General features: G+C 47.4%; 1 protein-coding gene across 1 annotated transcript in view; it reads right to left on the bottom strand.

Annotated features, from left to right (window-relative positions):
- Positions 1-1,344: 1,344 nt before the first annotated feature.
- Positions 1,345-21,071, bottom strand: part of ZBTB40 (zinc finger and BTB domain containing 40) — a 33,294-nt gene continuing 13,567 nt past the window's right edge. The window contains 21 exon segments of the mRNA XM_058818535.1: positions 1,345-1,375; positions 1,377-1,512; positions 2,241-2,306; positions 2,309-2,353; positions 2,356-2,430; positions 2,569-2,620; positions 2,767-2,844; positions 3,770-3,788; positions 4,302-4,359; positions 5,870-6,032; positions 6,802-6,818; positions 6,910-6,935; positions 6,937-7,247; positions 8,264-8,332; positions 9,773-9,843; positions 9,846-9,875; positions 9,878-9,901; positions 10,708-10,872; positions 11,348-11,521; positions 13,929-14,020; positions 14,022-14,110. Of these exon segments, the coding sequence (XP_058674518.1) occupies positions 1,345-1,375; positions 1,377-1,512; positions 2,241-2,306; positions 2,309-2,353; positions 2,356-2,430; positions 2,569-2,620; positions 2,767-2,844; positions 3,770-3,788; positions 4,302-4,359; positions 5,870-6,032; positions 6,802-6,818; positions 6,910-6,935; positions 6,937-7,247; positions 8,264-8,332; positions 9,773-9,843; positions 9,846-9,875; positions 9,878-9,901; positions 10,708-10,872; positions 11,348-11,521; positions 13,929-14,020; positions 14,022-14,110 (1,791 nt within the window).

Below are 21,071 nucleotides of genomic sequence, written 5' to 3'. Positions count from 1 at the left end.
TTTTAACAGGAACAAACTCTCACACTGGCACAGCCACATTGGCACGCTCCTGTGCCACCATCTCTGCCTGGTGACCCTGAGCAGCCGGTGCAAGATGCTTCTGGAAAGCTCCAATGTGTCCCCCTCTGGTGCTGCTGTGGCTCTGGGCAGCAGGATACAACAGGCACTGCTCACAGTGTGCTCCCAGGCTCCAGGATCCAGCAGGATCACCCCTCTGTGTGTAAATATCGCAGTGGCAGGCTCAACCTTTTGGCATGAGGAAAAGGAAGATAAATGCTACCAGTCCCCTCGGAGCCACAGGAACCCTGCATCTAATTGCACTTCATAATGGATTCAGCAAGCCATTAATTATCAGATTATATTTTAGGAAGCTGCAGATAAAAAAGCTTTATGAAATTTAGTCTCAAAGGAACTCGTGTGCACAATGAAGCTGTTGCATTATGCCAGCACCAGAGAAGCAAACTTTACAGCAGGTACTGAGTGCATTTTACAAGGCAGTGTCCCATGTGCCAGGGGAAGGTTCATGTGCAGTCACAGCAGCTACCCCACACTCCAACACCTTCATTAGTGCCATGCCACAAGGGACACTGGCACACAAGCACAGCTCCTTCCCTTTTTTCAGAATGTCCCTGGTGAATTAGAGGCAGATCTTAGGGCTGTTTGCTCACAGAAAGGATGGATATGCCCAGCCATGCCTGAGAGCCTCCTTCCTAATAGACCACAGCAAAAACATGGATGGGATTAGACCTGTGTGGCACAAGGTGCCATCCAAACAGTGCTGAAGTAATTTAGCACAACTCCCAGGAAGTGTCTACTGGAGAAGAGAGGCTCAAAGGTCAGCTCTCCAGCTCTGTTTTCTCTGGAGAAGTTCTCCAGCTGCACAGCAATACAGGTGAGAGAAGAAGGAACAAAGCAGCCCTTACACCTTGCAGAAGATACCTGTGAGCACATCACTGATTCAGCCATAAAAATCTCCAACCTAAATTCTCAGGACAGTTTTTTTTTTGTTTCCCTTATCCATAAGCCCCAGCTTTGTCCTGTACCAGTCCTCTGCTCTCTGTTCACAGCAGTGGAGCATCGCACTTGATTCCCATCTTTTCCTCTGCTGCCTTATTTCTCATGTGTTGGAGGAGACGAGTGTTCTACCAGTGGCTGACTGCAGGGACACTTCTCAGGCAGTAAATGTCCATGAACCTCCCCTGTCCGTGGTTATGCTGTGCTTGCTGCATGCCTGGGATTGTTTTCCCAAAGAAGCCCCAAATCTCCCAGGTGAAGCAGCACACTGAGGTCCTGAACAAGCCTAGTGGATACCAGGTGCCAGGCACAGGCAACGTCCCGTGTCCCTCACTTGATTTCTTCACACATCAGAGTGACTGTTATCAAACAAATTCTCCACAGTCACCACCTCAGAGCCAGTTTGTCTCACTTGGGATTTGGGCAACGTCACAAGTTTGGCATCATCGAAAGAGTTTATGTGCTCTGCTGCTCCTTGCTGTGATGTCTGAGTCACCTGTGTGGAAGGAAGATGACCCAAGAGTCAGACATGTAAGGCACCACTTTCCCCTGGACCCCTTTGCTGCTCACACATTTCCCAGCCTCAGTTCAGGTAATAACATTTAGCTTCACACTACGGCCTCTGCAATTACAACAGGCATGAGACTAATAGGGAACATCAAACTACACACACCAAAGATGCAAAAGAAGAAGACAGGAGAGTAATTTAAATATTTCTCTCCACAAATTGCTATAATTTAGCTCCACAAGCAGTCGTAGACAGTAAACATTCCGTGATTATCCACTGGAGGAATGCCATCCCACGGATTCTTGCACACTGGACTCCCTCATCCAAGGAACTCTTCTTGACTGATGGATGAGATATTGAAGAGGATGAGGATGGGTTCAAACCTAGCACTGGGCCTCCAACAAAACAGCTGCAGTGTCACAGGGTATCATCAAGGTGTTAATAACCTCTGAGTAACCAGGCACTTCCACACACACTGCCAATCCTCCTCCTCAGCTCCTTAAAGTCATGACTGAGCAGCTTTCCCTCCAGCAAACCTGCTTCATGCCAGCACAGAAATCCCAGAGTACTGTGGGCTGGGGTTTGCATCATAGACCCCTCCAAGAATGGGAAATCATGGAGCAGAAGGGGCAACAGGGCCCACAGAGTGGATTTGGGAAGAATAAAAGCGTAGGAGAGAAGGATGGGTGAACAATGTGACACAGAACACTTCTTATATGCACAATCTGGGCAGTGGTGGCTTGGGAGGAGGTCACCTTGGGATGTTCAGTGCTGAGGTGCCCTCCAGCTTGCCCTGGGAGGGGAAGAGCTCACCCATGAAGGTGCTATCTTCTGTGTGAAGTGCTGGCTGGTGACGTGGCTCTGCAGGGCCCTCATGAAGCAGCACAAGCAGCACAACAGTTGGGAAGCTGTGGGAGAAGCACTGTCCGAGTCTGGCCTGCGACAACCAGGGCCAGCCTGAGAGCACAGGGAGCTGCAATGGGCAGGGCACACATGGCTGAAACCCAGGAGGAACTGCGTTTCAGTGTCCCTCCTCCTGCCTGCACCACTGGCCGTCAGTTTGCGGCTGCTTGGGTTCATTTTGGCTTCCTGCAGCACCTGCATTAAGAAGCCCAGCTGGTTTACCTGCAACTGTAGCTGACCCTGCTCACAGGAATCCCTTCTTCCTGTTCCCTCATACCATCCAGCACTGTTCCTTGCTGGCCTAGCTTGCATCTCCTATCCAGCTATTCCAAAATCATTACCCAACTCAGCGGTTCTCCACTTTCAGGGAGAGCTTTTTCTAGGTCTTCCTCATTCTCTAGGCTGCTGTTGGCTGTCTCCTGTTGAAAGCAAAGGGAGACGACCCATCTTTGTTGATCAGCATCGACTCCAATTTATTGATCAAATCAGTCACCTTTTATAATAGTGTTAATTAACTTCATGCATATTGCAAAATCCGAGCTCACGAGAGGTTACAGAGAAAACTCTAACCCCTCCTTTTGTTTACAATACCCGTGGTTGTTTATTGAAACCAAAATTAGTGTTCTCACTGTGATATGAAAAGTTCTCAAAACCTTCATATCTGTTCCCAGAGCAGCCAAGGACTGTTATGAGAAGACTGTCTGAGAATCCTGCTGTTTATAGAAAAGGTGCCTGAGAACCTAGTTATTTACAAAATCAAGCCTGGAAACTGCTGCTTTACAGCTGCCTTTTACTTTCCCATCAGCTGTATACCTTCATGGCCTCTTTCTTTAAGCCATGCTTGAACCAGGCTCTCCACAGTCTCCTCCAATGTTTCCTGATTTATATTCTCTCCTGCTATCCCATGCTCTGTGGGGACCCACCATTTGTCATAGCCTGGTCTGCCAGTTCACTCTGCCCTTACAGCTTGCAAACTTACCAAAGCATGGAACTGGATGATTTTTGAAGTCCCTTCACACCCAAACCATTCTACAATTCTATGATTCAAAGGGTCCTTGACATGGTGTCCCGAAGCCCAGGTTTGTCGCTCATCTTTCTAGTGCTACACTCACTTTTTCTTCAGTCTCCCACTAGCTGTGTAGACAAACCCAGAGCTTGGGGTTCCATCCATCATCTCCTCATGCTGTTGTGTCCTCACCTACACTTAGCTCTCTTCTCTACTGTAACAATCAAATCCATAACTTTCCATGATTCCAGTAGGTCCAAAAGCTTAACATGTCCCAGCCTCACCCAGTGTTTTTCCATTTCATCCTTACTTTCTGTTTCTTCACACTTTTTCCTTACCATGTCCCTCTTCACCCTCCTGTTTACATTTCAGACATCACCAAGAGGAACCATCACTGTTCAACAGGTAACCTGAACAGCAGCAAAGGTGACAGACCTGAGTGCCTGCACTTCACTGAACCTGCATGTGACCGTGGTCACAAGGGTTTGCAGGTAAAGAGAGAGGCGAGAATGTTGATTCCATTATCAGAAGGCTTGATTTATTATTTTATGATATATATATATATATATATAACATTATAACGATACTAAAAAGAAATAGAAAAGAAATGGCTTCTTCAGAAGCTGGCTAAGCTAAGAATAGAATAGAAAAGAATGATAACAAAGGTCTGTGTCCCAGCAGAGAGCGGGAGCAGCTCTGCCGTGAGTGGTCAGCAAATCCAAACATCCACCCGAGACCAATCACGGATCCACCTGTTGCATTCCACAGCAGCAGATAACCATTGTTTACACTTTGTTGCTGAAATGTCTCAGCTCCAGCAGGAAAAATCCTAAGAAAGGATTTTAATGAAAAGATATCTGCAACACCTACAGGAGAGCCAGCATGGGTAACAGCTCCATGCATGACTCACACTCATGGAACTTCACGTCTGCAAACAAAGCCAAGAATACAAAAACATGCTCTCAGGGTCTTTTATAGATCTTCTAGACCACAGCTCTCTAGTATTTCATCACCACCACACCTGCACACAGGCATGAGGAGCATCCTCAGAGGAGCAGCGGGGAGCAAGCGAGCTGCAAGATGCTGAGATGCTGAGCAAGATGCAAGAGCCAGAAGAGACTACTACAGTTCACAAGAATCTACTGTGACTTTCAGGAAAGCAGGATGTGCAGCCTTGTGCTATCAGAGTTATAACTGCATCAGTCTCTTCTCCCACACAACAAGTGATGGGACAAGAGGAAATAGTCACAAATAGCACCAGGGGAGAATTAGACTCTGTGCTCTTCCACATTTTCATAAGTGACTTGGACACAGGACTGGAAGGAATATGAGGCAAGTTCACAGAGGATACGAAACCGGGAAGAGCTGTTGCCTCCCTCAAAGGCAGGGAGGCCCTGCAGAGAGACCTGAACAAAACAGAGGATGAGCCATCACCAACCATGTGAAGTTCAACAAGAGAAAGTGCCAGATTCTTTACTGGGGATGGGGCAGCCCTGGGTGTGTGGGTGGAGCAGGCAACAAGAGGCTGGAGAGCAGCTGCAGGAAGGGACCTGGGGTCCTGGTCAATGGATCTGAGTCAGCAGTGCCCTGGCAGCCAGGAGGGCCACCCGTGTCCTGGGGGACATCAGGGAGAGCATGGCCAGCCAGGCAAGGGAGGGAATTGTCCTGCTGTGCTCTGCACTGGGACAGCCTCACCTCAAGTGCTGGAGCAGATTTGGGCACCACAAAGTAAGAAAGATAACTATTAGAGTGTGTCCAAAGGAGGGCCATGGCAATGGTGGAGGGCCTTGAGCAGAAGCTGTGTAAGGAGCTGCTGAGGGCACTTGGTCTGTTCATCCTGGAGAAGACTGAGGTCAGACCTCATCACATCTACCACTTCCTCATGAATGGAAGAGGAGGGGCAGATATTGATCTTTTCTCTGTGGTGACCAGTGACAGGACTTGAGGGAATGGCCTGAAGCTGTGTCAGGGGAGATTTAGGTTGGATATCAGGAAATAGTCTTTTCACCCAGAAAGTAGTCGGGCACTGGAACAGGCTCCCCAAAGAAGTGGTTCCAGCACCAAACCTGGCAGTGATCAAGAAGCATTTGGAAAATACCCTTGGACACTCTTGGAGATGGTGCTGTGCAGGGCCAGGAAACAGGACCCAATGATCCTTGTGGGTCCCTTCCAACTCAGCATATTCTGTTATCAGGGAAAATTTCTTCATGAAAAGTATGGTCTGGCATTGGAACAAACTGCCCAGGGCAATGGTGGAGTCATCATCCCTGGAAGCATTCAAAAATGTGTGGATGTGGCACTTAGGGATAGGGTTTGCTAGTGAACATGGCAGTGTTGGGTTAATGGTTGGACTAGATCCTGGAGAGTTTTTCAACCTAAATGATTCTGTGATTCTCTCTCTCCAAGCAGTCACTATATCACTTACAATGGGTTCTTACCTGTGTGCTCTGCCTTGATGTGCTTTTGGTGAGCAGCAGTGCTGGTGAAGGTTTTGTCACAGCAGCTGCACCGCAGGGAGGAGAACCTGGAGGAGCAGTGATTCTGAGCTGCAAAGACATCAGAGTGGTGGGTCCTGTTGTGATAACATAGTCCTGACAACTGCTGCAACGACCATGGTTACCATCCAAAGCTGTTGGCTTTAAACCGAAAGAAAGCAGGTTTAGATGGAATATTGGGAAGGAATTCTTCCCTGGGATGGTGGTGAGGCCCTGGCACAGGGTGCCCAGAGAACCTGTGACTGCCCCACCCCTGGAAGTGTCCAATACCAGGCGGGATGGGGCTTGGAGCAACCTGGGCTGTGTCCCTGTCCATGGCAGGGAGTGGAACAAGATGAGCTTTAAGGTCCTTTCCAACCCAACCCCTCGGACATTCTATGATTCTGTTGCAGGGACAGAATGACAATCAGAAGCCATGTAGAAAACAACAGAACAGGGGAGTTGTGCTCAGCAGGTACAAGACCGGCTTGTCCTCCCACTGGATAAGCACTAACACCTCACTCTGTTTCTCCATTGTCCCTGATGAGCTGAATACAGCTGAATCCCTGATCCTTGTCTCATTCACTGCAGATCTCCTTTTGGTGTGAATTCTTGTTCCCTTGCAGCAATGTGGAGGTCTGCCACAACACTGTGAGCTGCCCCAGGAAGGGCAAAGAGATTTGGTTCCTCACATGCATCCTGCTAAAGCAGCCAGGAACTAGAACAGCTTGGTTATTTTTGGAGACTTTCAAATTTGCCCGTAGCCCTACTTTTCCTTGATGAGCTATGTGGAAAACCAATTAGGGAAGAACTACTCAGTAAGTGGTTGTGCTCAGTGGGGCAGGAAAAATGAGCTGAGCTGTGTTTCTCACATATGGAGCACATGTTTCTCACACATTTCTCTCACTAAGAGCTGAAGGGAAGAAGAGGGCAACATTTCAGACTATTACTTTACTATATTGTCCAAACTTGCATCTAAACACCCATGCTCCCAGCAACCCTACCTGAGGTATGAGCAAACTCTCTTCCAGATGTCACATGCCATGGGGAGCCTCTTCCTCTTCTTTTTCTTCTTGGCCATCCCCACCATCCTGTAGACCTCCAACTGATGCTTCTCCAGCTCATTCTTTGTCGACTTGACCTCGCCACACTCTTTATGCTGGATCTGCTTTTCTCTGGCGACCTGACAGCCTTTTATTTGTACCTTCAGGTGGCAGTAGAAGTGAAAGACCTTATCACAGTCTTTGCAACAGGCTTTGCAGACAAAACTCTTGGAAGAAGCTTTGTCTTGGGATTCCTTTGCTTCTTTGGCACTGGCACCTCCTGCCTTTGGTTCGCCTAACTTAATTACCAGAATTTTTTGGGGTTTTTTTGCAGTAGAGATGCAAAAACTGTTGTTTTCCTGTGGATGTGCAAACAGAATGGATCTCCCATGCAGCACAAACATTCCCAGAAATGTAAGGTGTCCTCAGTTTTATAATAGGAAGCTCACACCTCCCTGACATGAGGCCTGCAGTTATCACTCATATCTCATGCCAAAAGCTACAAGGTCCATAAAGTCACTTGCAATATGTGGGCCTGGTAAGCAGTGATGTCAGAGCTGAGTAGACTGGCCTGGCCTCAAAATTAAGATATGGAAATTCAGTGCAAAGATCTGTAGGATGCCAGCAAGAAGCTGGTATCTGACAATCCTCCTCTGGACACTTCATCTAGAATAGATGTTTTTGCCAAGTAAATAACATTTTCCATGGCTTTTGTTTTTGATGATGCTTCTTGCTTGATTTCATCTCAACCTTGGCTTGAAGCCCTGAGAAGCCACTCAGTGGCAGCAGTCTGCTCTCTTCGATATTGCTGCCAGAGAGGCAGCAGCTGCCAGAGCAGCCACACTGACTCCCCAGGCCCCTCTGCTACACACGCCGAGGTGTCCAGGAGTTCACTCAGGCTGCACATTCACAGACACAGGAATTGTTGGCTCATCTGCTCCAGAGTCATCAGGGCATCAGCCCTTGCCCATCCCACGGACACAAGAGTCAGGGGAAGTGGGACAAGTGCCTGCAGCATCCGAAGGTGACAGAATCAATGGCAGATAAGAAAGAATCACCCTTTCTCTAGAAATCAAAGCCATGACCAGGTGAAAATGCCAGCTGGATTGGTGGCAGCTCTTGCTACAGCTATAAGAGATAATGTAGATCTGAACTGAGAATGAATATTGGATTTGCAGCATAGGACCTCTCTCAGGAGACCACTGAGGCAAGGAATGGGAGTGGAGCATGTGCTGTCATCCTCCAGGCCCTACAACTACATCAGTCATCACGTGTTGAATATAGGTAAAACCTTATAAAATAAGGGCTTTGTTACCCTTGCAGAATCATGGCTCAGGTCTGCTATTTTGGCTATGCAGAAGGGGGCTGTAGGAAAGTGACTCAGCTGAATTGGAGGTAGAAAAACAAGCATATAACCATTATGTGCTCACATTGTGGTTTATGGTCGTTCGTTGAATTATATTTGTTATACTTCAATGGAATGTAACTGATAATGTCCTAACTGCTTAAAAAGGCCTGATTTTTGCAATGAAGCAGCTCTCCTTTGCACCTGCCTGGGGACTCTGCATCATGTTGCTTGTATAATCGAGATCCTTGGTTTCTTCTACCTGTGCCCTGCTCCCAGTCACCCACTCCCACCTTCCACCCCAGCAGCATTTCCTCATTGCTCAAGACCATAGGCAGGCCAACAAGCCCAGGTTTCAGAGGCTGACCTGCCCCCAGCACATGGGGGACAGGCTTTGCCTGTCCCTGCCACACATGAAACGATGGCCAGTGTCAAAGCCATGAGGCTTGTGTTCATTCATAAAGACCGACAGCCTTGACCCAAACTTGCATATGAAGTAATCAAACCTTCTATCCCTAAAAACCCCGACATATTAACAGCAAACTGCTTTTCCTGTAACTCCCCAGCAATCTGATGGTATTTCCACACTGCTTGTCAGCTAAGCAGCTCTGGCACCATAAGAAAATAGGAATGGATTGGGCCTGTACTTGGCTAAAAACCACACTCAGCACATCCCAGAGGACTCTGCAGTCCAAATAATCTCAATATGCTGGGAAACAGATGAAAATATATGTAAGCAAACAGAATAAGCAAGTCACATTTGCATCCTTTCCAGGAGAATACACACCTGCAATTACCTTCATGACCCTCTGGTATCCTTGTCATTAAAGCACCAAATTCAGTTAAGCATTTTCTTTCAAATGATGGATGCAAAGTTACAATTGGGCTCAGCTGGAAAGCCTCAAACAGCTCAGGGCAGGACTCACATGTGGTTATTGCTCTGCATTTGTTCTGGAGTTAACAAATTGCTGTCTGCATGTGTATTGTCCACAACTTTGCCAAACTAGTATAGCAGGTAACATTGTCCTACTGCTGTCAGACCCTCACAGGGAGGTATTTATCTGTAAAGTGCATACAGAGCAAGACTAAATTGAAACATTCTAAGAAAATTAACTCAGAAAGTAGTCTGGGACTACAAACTGCATTGTTATGGTCATCTTTGCACTAGGCAAGTGTGCTCTGTCATGACCTTTCCTCCACACATCTAATCTGAATCTGCCTTCCATCAGCTTAAGGCCATTTGGCCTGGTTTTGTTACTGCTTGCCCCTACAAAAAGTCCCTCTCCAGCCTTCCTGTAGGCCCTCATTTTTATAAAACACCCAATAAAATATCCAGCACACTCTCACTTCAGCAAAAGGGCACTTCCAACTTTGGATGGCTTCCCTACTTAGGCAATGACCCTTGATCTCAGGGCACATTGGGACCTGCCCACCCTTTGAGCCTCAAATCATGCCTGCTATGAGAACATCCCATCATACCTCTTTCACTGCTTCCCTGAGCCCTGCCTACCCCAAAGCCAAGCCCTTCAGGTCTTCTCTTTGCTGGACAGTTTGGAGATCAGCTTGCCATGCTGCAGGATCTCAAGGCTGTGTTCTCACTGATAGCCACTGAAGGTGAAAATAAAAAACAAAGGTATTAAGAATACAAACAAGAAGAACCTGAAGCTGAGCTGTTAACAAAAGTGACTTCTTCATGGCACAGAAAACACCAAACTACCACATTCAAGCTCTGGTTGTACTAATTGCAGCACTGACATCCAGCATGAGGTCCTTGCAGACCTCCCTTCTCACTGCTTGTCCAACTTTGGGCAATTCCAACTTCTGCAAAGAACAGGCATTCCTAGGCACAATTTGCCTCATCTCAGGACAGCCACATGAAAATTGGCTGGATGCACCAGGGACCAGAGGCACTGGTTTTGCCAGTCAGAACACAGAGGGGATGGGGGAGATCAGATGGAGGCACCTGGCTGCAGGTGAACCCCAGCTCTGTGCCCACAGGGCCAGCACACAAAGTCAGGCACCACAAAGCTGACTACTCCTCCCACTTGTGTAAGAGTTTGACAACAATTTAGAGGTACAAGCATGGTTTAGGTTTTAAAGCAGGAAAACTGAAAGCCAAGGCTATGGAGAGGAGAGGATGGTGGCTGCCCTGGGCTCTCAGACTGATGTGCCTCCAGCTGACTGTTACCACAGAATGGTGGCCAGCTCTCAAAGGTTTGCTCATTATAAAACCTGCATGCACAGAGCCACAAGCAACGCAGCTGTGTTTTCCAAAGTGCTTTTCCAGCTATAACTGTTTCACCAGGGACATGGGTGTTGAGAAGAAAAGAGGTTACTGGCCAGGGAGGGATGAGGAGTTAGAAAGCAGCTGCTGCCAGCAGCAGGAGAAACTCAGGGAAAGAGTAGGAGGACACTTGTGAGGAAGAAAAATTCTGAGCTGGGTTGTTTCTAGATATCCTTGATGAACAGTTTTGGGGATGCAGATTCCTGCACAGTCATCAGCAGCTGCCAAACAGCAGAGACAGACAAGGACTGCTGCTCCAGCACTGCCAACACAAGGCAGGTGAAACCACTGCCTCCTACTCACAACCTGCTCCATCACCTTGGAGACACCCTCAGGGAGGCACTAACAGGGACCCCTTCCACCTGCCTCCTGCATCACACTCAGACACAGAACCCCCTAGAAGTATAGAATATTCTGACTTGAAAGGAACAAGGGCATGACTGAGGCTCACCCAGACCCAGCCCGTCCTTGGTCCTACCTGCTGCACACTTGGCTCACAGTGCAGCTGAAGTGGGGACCACTTAGAACCTGAACACATCAGCCATTCCCTCAGCTTGCTGTGAACAAACATCTCTCCTCAGAGCTCAAATCAGCCACTCTTAGTTGCTAATCTTCAGCTTCATATACATTAGCCTGCCCCACTCCCACTACAGAATACTAAGGAATCATTAAACCAAGTCCTGCTGGAAGACTGCCCGAAACCCAGAATGGCAGGTAGCAAATCAAGTCCTTAGGAATTCCAGTATTTCCCCCCAGATGGGGATGAAAACTCTGTATCTGCTTGCACAGGTGTAGGAGCCTGTTCATATCTCTCTCTGCAGGAGCCAGGCTCCATGCAGCAGAGATGTCCTGCAGCAGCACCTGGGTGTCTGTCAGGAGCTCCACAAAGTTCTCTCGGTATTGTCACAACAGTTTGGCCCTATAATCCTCTGGGCTCCATTTGCCTGAATTCAATGAATGGAAAAACAAACAGCTCAGCTTGCAGCATCATCCCAAAGAGCTTCAAAGGCAGGGGAGACAGGAAAGGCCCAGGCACTCAGTCCTCCCCAGGTCACTAATGCTCAAGGCCTTATGCTCAGCACACTCAGATTCACATTCCAGCAGAGGATGAACATGACAAATCAGAACTTCTCCAATGCAGAGACAATACAGACTATCTTCTACACTCATGTGCAAACAGAAATTTGGGTGCAAAGAAATGCATCTTTGGCACCCAAATGTCTCCTGAGTATCAGTCCCAGTCTGAGCCCAGAGGAAGAAAATCTCAGTGTTTAGCAGATGAACATGGGGCCTTGTCTGTGAAGGCAACGCTGTCAACACCTCAAGATGTTTTCAAGCCTCTTCTGATGCCCTGGAATCACAAAGACCCCATTACTGACTCTTAACTAGAGCTTCATTGTGAGGGGTCTGTAAGTCAGTGTTTGATCCACTCCACCAAGAAGGAGCTTGGAAATGCCCTGGTTCATGTCCCTCTCATGCCCTTGTTTGACTATCAAACACACCAACATTTCACACTCAGGTGGTCCAAGGTAATCAAGAACTCAGTGGACTGAGTTGCACTTGGTGAAAATGTTAAAGGCACACAAACCAGACTTGCAATTGCAGAGCAGCTGTAGCACCTTCTTCTCCTTCTGACATAAAAAAAAATGTAACTTTACCCTCATTCCTTTCTCCTGTCCAATTCTAAGCTGGATCTGCTGAGTTTGCCTTGATGAATCAGAAAAATGATGACTCCAGAGTAAAACCCCAACCCTTTAAAGACACCCCAGCATCAGGATATGATAGACTAAGTCAGGAAGAGGAACAGTGTTTATTCAGGATAATGAAGAGACTTGGGCAAAATCTACTGTGTCCCAAAAGTAATCTAGGATTGTACTTGTCACTTGATGAATAAAACTGGAAATTGGCAAATATATTAATCTGAAAAGGATTTTTTCACCCCCATTGCAGTTACTATGTTGAAGAAGAGGCACAGTTATACTTCAGTGGGAGAAATCAAACCCAAAACCTGCAGTTTATCCCAGACATCCATGCATGATTTTTGTGCTTGTGTCTTTTAATCATTCTGGTTCAGTATCAATAAGAACAATCCATCATTCCCACAGCACTACCTGGTAGAAAAGCAGGAAGCACAGCTTGGGAAAAAAAGGTAAAGTCTCTGGGACCCAGAAAATACACAGTGCTGTGTAAGAAGAGAAAACTCTCTGGGATAGGAAGGAAGCAACAGCAACAGCTGGGGGGATATGCAGTGGAAGATTCTGAGCTACTATGAACAGCTCCCTGAAAAAAGACTTCTTGGAGACATCAATCTGATCCCCAGGAAAGCAAAGGGAAATTCACAGATGCAATATTTTCCTTCTGCTCCCATCAGAATGTTTCTGATTTTATGACATAAAATTGAGTTGTTATGAATGCACTCACTGCTCTGCCACCATGCCAGGGTGATCTTGAGAACCAGCACATGCCATGTGCCACAGTGCAGGACCTCCTGCTCCCTATTAGCTGTACAGCATGGGACACCAAAGGTACCACCAGTTAATTCATCAGTTGCCAGCAGACTCAAATCATCCCCTCCCTCTTCATTTTCATCGTAAGAAATATCTGTGCTTCTGTTTGTTCAAGCTGCAATTTGAGGAAATTCAGTTCTGTGTAATTAAGTAATGCCCCTCCTTGGAATGGGTATTACCATGAGATAATTAACCATGCTGGGAATCTGGTGTTTTGAGAAAGCAGTCATGCTTAACAAATGACAAAGCCAAGCGCCTGTTGGGAATGTTTGCTACAGAGGAAATTATCAGCACTATGAGTGCAGTTTTGCTTTCTATTAATTCTTCATTTACATTTCACTGCATGTTAATTTAGTTTTAAATTTTATATGACTTCAGAGTCTCTCGATTTGAATTGTTCAGAGTGTGCCTAAACCCACCTAAACTTGGAAGGTTGTCCCACCAGGCAAAAGATAGGGGCTCCTGAATCCCTGAACCATCACAGGCAGGCAGCAAATGATGAATTCCCACCAAAATGAGTAAGAGGAGTGGCCTGGCCACCCAACAGAATGATGTATGATGGGGACACTAAGTGTAGGATTCCCATCAGCACACTCTGCACCACACAGGAGACCACGAGTCAGTGACCAACATAAGCAGAAATGCCACCTGGATCAAGGAAAGAAGCACAGCCCAAATAAATTTCCCCCCCCCCCCCATCTTCCCCAATCACATGGAATTCCAAGTAAGACACTGTATTTAATGTCAAGACATCTCCAGCTTAGGGGAAGTTTTAGGTATTTGTTTTCAAAGGCAGTCACTACCATAGAGTAAAGTCACCAATGGAACTTTAGTTTACTCATACCTTTACCATCAGAGATGTTTGCTCTTGCCACCAAGTTGTCTGGCAGAAGCTGGAGTCCAGGGAAGGATGCTTTTACAGCCTCCAGAAGTTTCCACTTTCAGGTTTTTCTCTTCATCCACCTTCCTGATCAGATTGTCCATGGCTTCCCTCTGAGAGCTGCCTTCACAGCAATCTAAAGCTACCTGTAACAAAGAAACAGCCACAAAACTGTGACAACTTCCTACAACCTCCTGGATCTGGACAGAGATCAGAAAAACAGCAACAGTACCACAAAACTGCACTAGATCCCTACCCACTGCTTACACAATTTAACTGAAATGGGTTATAGGGGAGCAGTTACAGGAACACCCAAACGTGGCCGAGGTGTAACAGATATGTCACCTTGAAAACAAACCTGGTGGGATCTTCCACCAAGTCCAGCTCTTGGAAGTGGCTGACGAGCAAAAAAACTACTTTAAAAAAAAAAAACAAAAGTAGACCTAAAGAGAGTGTTCAAAGCAACATTTCATGTAATGTTTTTAGTGAGTACTTTTTAAAACTGTCAGTCTCGTTTCGCTTGTCTCCGCAATTTTTCTGCTTGCCATCAAAAAATTGATAGCCAGAAGAAAATACTCTGATTATTTAAATAAGCAGCTAGCTATTAACTGAAATATTATTTCTGTGACAAGGCCACGTGAAACATCTCTTATGTGAGATGCAACCGCGGTAGTTTGGAAAAGCTCTAGGATGCCAGCAAAATACCTCTAAGGCTCCTACGAGGGAGAGGCACTTGGCAAATACAAGTGACCTCCTTTCCACCAGCACTGTGCTCCTGAGCAGAACCTTTGCAGGGCACCAGCCCAGCTCCCTGATGTCAATAAGCACTACAGAGTCCTATCAATTAAATTATAAAATTATTAATATCTGTCCTAAAACATTTTTGCTCCCTTTTCCCTGGTTGGTAAGATCTTCCACAGCCTCACTCCCCCACTGATTTTTCTAATTTTCAGCTGAAATTTATTCATGGCCAGTGTTTGTCTGTTTGTTCATGTGCCAATACTATCTTTTAGTTTTAAAAGCCTTTTAAACTCTCTGAGGTGTTTACCCTACCCTTCCTCTTTGATTTCATTATAAGAGCATGATCATATTCCCTCTCAGTCTTCATTCCCCTTATCTAAATTAGGCAAGTCCTCTTATAAAGCAGCTTCTACACTCCCCTAGCCTTCCCACTGCATATCTGTCAAGTTCCAGTATGAATTCACCTTTTTTGAACCAGACTGGAAGAGAAATTCTGGATGAGGTCTTTACTCTTAGTTCTCATTACCGCACCCAACGCCCACCCTTCCCTTCATACTGCCACATCAGTCAGTTCCCAGTACTCGGTTCTCCCACCACAGAACTGAAGAACTGAATTCATGGAATATAGAACCATAGAATCATTTAGGCTGGAAAAGCCCTCTAGGATCATCAAGATCACCCATCAACTAGCACCACCACCATGTTCACCACTAACCCATGTCCTTAAGTACCACATCCACATATCTTTTAAACCTCTCCAGGGATGATGACTCCACCATCCCTGCCTTGGGCAGCCTATGCCAGCGCTTAATAACCTTCACAGTGAAGAAATTTTTCCTAATATCCAATGTAAACCTCTCCTGGCACAACTTGAGGCTGTTTCATCTTATCCTGTTACTTTTTACATAGGAGAAAAAGCCAACTCACACCTGGCTTGGACCTCCTTTCAGGGAGCTATAGAGAGAAGGTCCCTCCTGAGCCTCCTTTTCTCCAGGCTGAGTTGCCCCAGCTCCCTCGGCCACTCCTTGTGCTCCTTCTCTGGACACTTCAGCTCTTCAGTGACTTTTTTGTCATAAGGGGCTCAAAACTGAACACAGTTCATTCTTCTCTCTCTTGCAGATCCTCCTCTGTGTGGACAAAAGATTTTGATTGTGCTCATCATCAAGATTTGCTAAACATGCCTTGGTGTTTTTGTGTCCATAACATCGTAATGTTAATATGAAGTAAGTAATAATATTAATTAATATTAAGTAAGTACCAAGAATCCCACTAGTGACCTTGCTACAAGTTGTGAGTCCTGCCTTCAACACAATCTGTGGTTGTCTCCCAAAGAAATGCATCCTTTTTAGTATCCCTGTTTCTCCTAGTTTAACAACTTCCTTACATGAAATTCAAATGCTTTGCTCTAGATCTAGACGAAGGCAGGAAAAAACCCCCATTTTTATCTCATGAAATAAAGAACCCAGGTCAAGCAGAAGCAATTTAATTAACACCTGAGAGGGACCAATCTGATTTTTACTTATGCCACAACATATATTATGTTCTTATAGGGGCTGTACATGTGCTGGCAACCCTGACCCCAGGAAGGCTTCGCCTGGCAGCCAATCAAGGCAGAGAAAGCCTCCACGGTAGGGCTGTGAATCACACACACACACACACCCACACACACACACACACCCACACATACACATAAACATCCACACGCACACCCCCACCCACCCACCCCATACACGCACACAGACACACCCACAACCACACAGACACACACATGCACATACACACACACAGACCCACACACCCACACACAGACACACACACGCACACCCACACACATGCACAGATACACACCCACACACACCCATACACAGGCCCACAGAAACACGCGCACCCACACGCACACACACACGCACACATACACACACCCACAGACACACCCACACGCGCACACGCACACACACACACAGACCCACACACACCCTCCGCCATTTTGCCAGTGAGGCAAATGCCCGGGTGCCGGCGACGAATGCCCAGGAAATGAGACCGTGGGAGGAACGTTAGCACACGAAAGCAGCTAAATGCAGCACAACAGGCCCTCCCCCAGACACAACTGGAGATGCTCTCCAGTTATTCAGCTCCCATTTGCTTTGGGTACCTTGGAGGGAGGGGGGTTTGCCTGTACGGTCTGCCCAGCCTTCTCCCTCCTTCTGGCCTTTTCCTCCCTGCGGTCCTGATTCCCTGCTTCACCGTTCCCGAAAACCCAGCTCGCCATCGCGACGACCTGGTGCTCTGCTGCCTCCCCAGTGAAGCAGGCGCTGCTGCAGCCAGCCGGCCTTCATGCTTCCCAGGCACGGCCGCCGCCAGCCTGACCAGCCGCGCCCGCAGCCCCAGATTGCTTGCCGCTGTGTTTGGGGCGCTGCCGCCGCACAGACCTGTCCTGCAGCGCCAGCCCGGCTGTGCCAGTGCCCGGTGCCCGGCCTGGCGCCGCCGCACGGACCTGCCCTGCCTCAGCTTCAGCCCGGCTGTGCCAGTGCCCGGTGCCCGGCCTGGCGCCGCCGCACAGACCTGCCCTGCAGCGCCAGCCCGGCTGTGCTTGTGGCCGGTGCCCGGCCTGGCGCCTGCACTCGGCCGCAACCATCGCCCACAGCCGCCGCGTCCCGACCCCCAACAACCGCGGCTGCTCCAGGGCCGCGCCCGTGGCCGCGGCAGCCCGCTCTCCCCGAGGGAAGGAACACGCAGTCTGCTACTGTTTGGAAATCGTGCCGGGCCCACCAGAGGAGCTGCGGAGACGCAACGCGGTTCACAGCACACACGCTCTGCCTGCTAAGCTGATGCCGACAGACCACCTGGGTTCTTGTGGTAATGCTGTCCCTGTCTTCTGTTTCTTTCTCCTTCTCTCTTTTCCTCTCTCTGCTCCTTTTCCTATCCCCCTCAGTAGGAACACTAAACCTTTTTTATCAATAAACAGTTCTCAGATATACTGTTGCATTTGTACTTTATTTTAGTCCAAGAAATCTATCAGAAGAATCCTCCCGCTTTTATAGCAGAACAGGACGATATCCTTTACTGCATTTTCTCCTTCTTTTTTTTTTCTTTTTTTCCTTACAAGTTTCACCTACATGTGCTCTCCTGCCTGTACCAAAGAGCTCAGATCACTGCCTTTCTCTCCAAAATGTCTGGTCCTGCTCATCAACTGTTGGGACCACTCTGAGCTTGGAGAACAATAAGAAGCCTTCTGTCACTTGCATAGCACAGGTGTCAGTTCTTCCCATCTGTTCACAGAATCACAGAATAGTTATTGTTGGAAGTGACCTCTGGAGATCATTTAGTTCAATGCCCCTGTCATGGCAGGATCACCCACAGTAGGTGACACAGGAACTCGTCCAGGGGGATTTGGACTGTCTCCAGAGAGAGGGAGACTCCACACCCTCCCTGGGCAGCCCGTTCCAGTTGTCTGCCACCCTCAATGAAAAGAAGTTCTTCCTCATGTTGAGGTGGAGCTTCTTATGTTTTATTTTCTGGCCATTGCTACTTGCTCTGTCACTGGGCAGCACTGAACAGTCTGGCACCATCCTCTTGGCATCTTCCTTTGAGATATTTGTATGCATTAATGATCCATTCTCAGTCTTCTCCAGACTATCCAGGTCCATCTCCTACAGTCTCTCCTCAAAAGAGAAATGCTGCAGGCCACTCATCACCTTTGTAGCTTCTGCTGGACCCTCTCCAGTAGCCCTTGTCCTTCTTGGGCAGAACCAGACACAGCATTCCAGGTGCTCCTCACCAGGAACAAGTGGAAGGGCAGGACGACCTCCCTTGACCTGGTCACAGTCTTCCCAGTGCCCCCCAGGATCCAACTGACCCTCCTGGCTGAGAGGACACACTGCCAGCTCATGGACAGCTTGTCACGCACCAAGATCCCAGGGCCTTTTCAGCAGAGATGCTCTCCAGTTACTCAGCTCCCAAGCTGTTCTGGGTACTAGGGATTATCCCTCCCCGGGTGCCGGACGCTGCACTGCCCTTACTGAACCTCGTTCAGTTTCTCTCCACCCAGTTCTCCAGCCTATTAAGGTCCTGCCAAATGGCAGCTCAGCCTTCAGGTATATCAGTCACTCCCTCCAGTTCTGTATCATCACCAAACCTGCTCAGGCTATCCCTTCATCCAGGGCATTGATAAATAAGTTGAATAAGTATTGATCCCTGGGGAATGCCACTCACTAGAGACCCCCAGCTGGATTCTATTCCACTGTTCACAACTCTCTGCCATTCAGCCAGTTCTTGATCCATCTCACAGTCCATTTACCTAACCCACATTGCCTGAGCATACCTATGAGGATGTTGTAGTATCAAAAGCCTTGATGAAGCTGAGGTAGACACCATCCGCTGTTCTCCCCTCGTCAACCCATCCTGCCTTGCCATCATAGAAGGCTTTCAGATTGGTCCTAATGGATTGTTGAGGGATGTCATTTGAGTTGTGATTTTCCTTTACCTGCAGGAAATTTGTGTTTCTGTGTTTCTCCTAGATCAGGCTCCAAGCTAAACCATGAATTTCCAAGGTCATCTCCTCTCTTTATTTTTTTCTTGGTCAGACAATATCTGCTGTGATGTCCAGCAGCCTGATGTGCCACAAGCTTCTCTATAGCTCCACAGTACATTTGTTTGCCTGTCAGACATTTCAGCCATTCCCTGAACTTCCTAAAGCTCTTCCTCAAGTTATTCACTCACTCAGGTATATAACCTCTCATATAAGATCTTCTCTCTCATTCAGGATGCAAACTTCAGACAGTTCCCCTACCTTAAACATAAAAGAAACTAATCCAACAGCTCCTCCTGCGCTCTAATGAGCACCTGAACTCCTTAATTAGTTTCTCTCATTTCTAAAGATCTGTCCTTTTATAGACCAAACTCTGCTAGTGAACCTGCTGATGTATTTTCCTCTTTAATTCACACTGACCTGCCTCTAGATCCCTTAGTCTGAAGTCCTCTTCTGAGAAAACACAAGAAGAGGTACAAGAGCAGCATCCTTCAGGGAGCTCCTGCAGTAACCTACCACTGCTCCCAAGCAGAAGAAATGTCCCTGGCAGTGGGTGATGCAGCAGTGACATTTTAAGACTTATTTTGACACCACCAGGTGAGACAATTAGAAAACAGCCCCCAATTCTGCTTGCAGTAGGATTTTTCCATTCCCAGTGTAACTAGTTAAAATTCCTGCAGTGGCCAACAACCTGCTTGCACTATCCCTAATACCTGTCTGAGCTCTGAAGCAGCTTGGTTTGAGCATCAAGGTCTGCAGGCCCTGGAGTCAAAAGGGAGAGAAACCACATAGCTCAGAATACCCAGGTGCCTTCTAGAAGACAGCCTAAACAGAAGGAAAAGGCTGATGTTTCTACTACCTACTCTGATTTTCTGGGTTCAGTGCTGTATTGTGGAATGATCACTGAATTCTGAAACAAACTAAGTGGTGGGGTGCACCATGCAGGAGAAGTTACCCACTCTGTATCCGCTTCATTTCTCTTAAGTGATAACCTGTATCCAAATCGTCTGTCCCTTCCCAATTACAGAAACATCAAAAAAGCCACAGAAGTTAAGCACTCAAAAAAGAGAAAGGCTAAATTCAAAAGTTATCCAGAAAAAAACCAGAGATTTACAAAGATGCTTCATAAAATATCATGTACTGGTTTTCCAGCAAAGAAAATCAAACTTGCTCCATTGCACAGCTCGGACCAGGTACAGAAAGAACCCTGTTGCTATGAAAAAGGCTGTTCCATGAGAAACTCTACTTGTCTTGCTGAGTAAGTGTGTAGCTAATGACACAGTGATAGTGAGAAGAAAAAGGAAAGCCTCATCTTTATGAACCTCTGGAGAACTAGACCCCATCCCTGCCAGCCCAGAGCTCCAGTGCAACACTGGATGAACCAGATAAGACAAAACCTTCAGAGGTGGCTGCTAATTCCATGTTTGCTTTCCCAGTCCTACATCTGAGACACTGGGGATTCCACTTGCATACATGCCACGGGCCCATTTTTTTTATCAGTTTAACTTCTGGAATAATTAAACACTTTCCCACTTGTCTGGGGAAGAAGGGGTGGAATTAAACAAATAAACCCCCCAAGGTCAGTCTACGCTTGGCAATTTCTGCCTTGTTTTCTTGTGCTGCAGCAGGACGGAGCTCTGCCCACAGCCTCACTGGAGTGCTTCCCAAACAGATCTGTCATTTCATGGAAACTGTGGGCTGAAACAAGAGCATGAAGGGATCCCATAGAGAGGAGCAGAATTTCATATTCGGAGCAGGGTTTGGGCACTCTGTAGCAAACGGAGCAGACAGCGACTGGTGAGAAGGAAAAGAAACACTGCTGCTCCACCAAACGAAGC

Source organism: Ammospiza caudacuta, chromosome 22 (genome assembly GCF_027887145.1).
Source record: "Ammospiza caudacuta isolate bAmmCau1 chromosome 22, bAmmCau1.pri, whole genome shotgun sequence".
Lineage (NCBI taxonomy): Eukaryota > Metazoa > Chordata > Aves > Passeriformes > Passerellidae > Ammospiza > Ammospiza caudacuta.
Note: the sequence above shows the minus strand (reverse complement) of the source record. Positions and strands in the feature narration are given on the sequence as shown.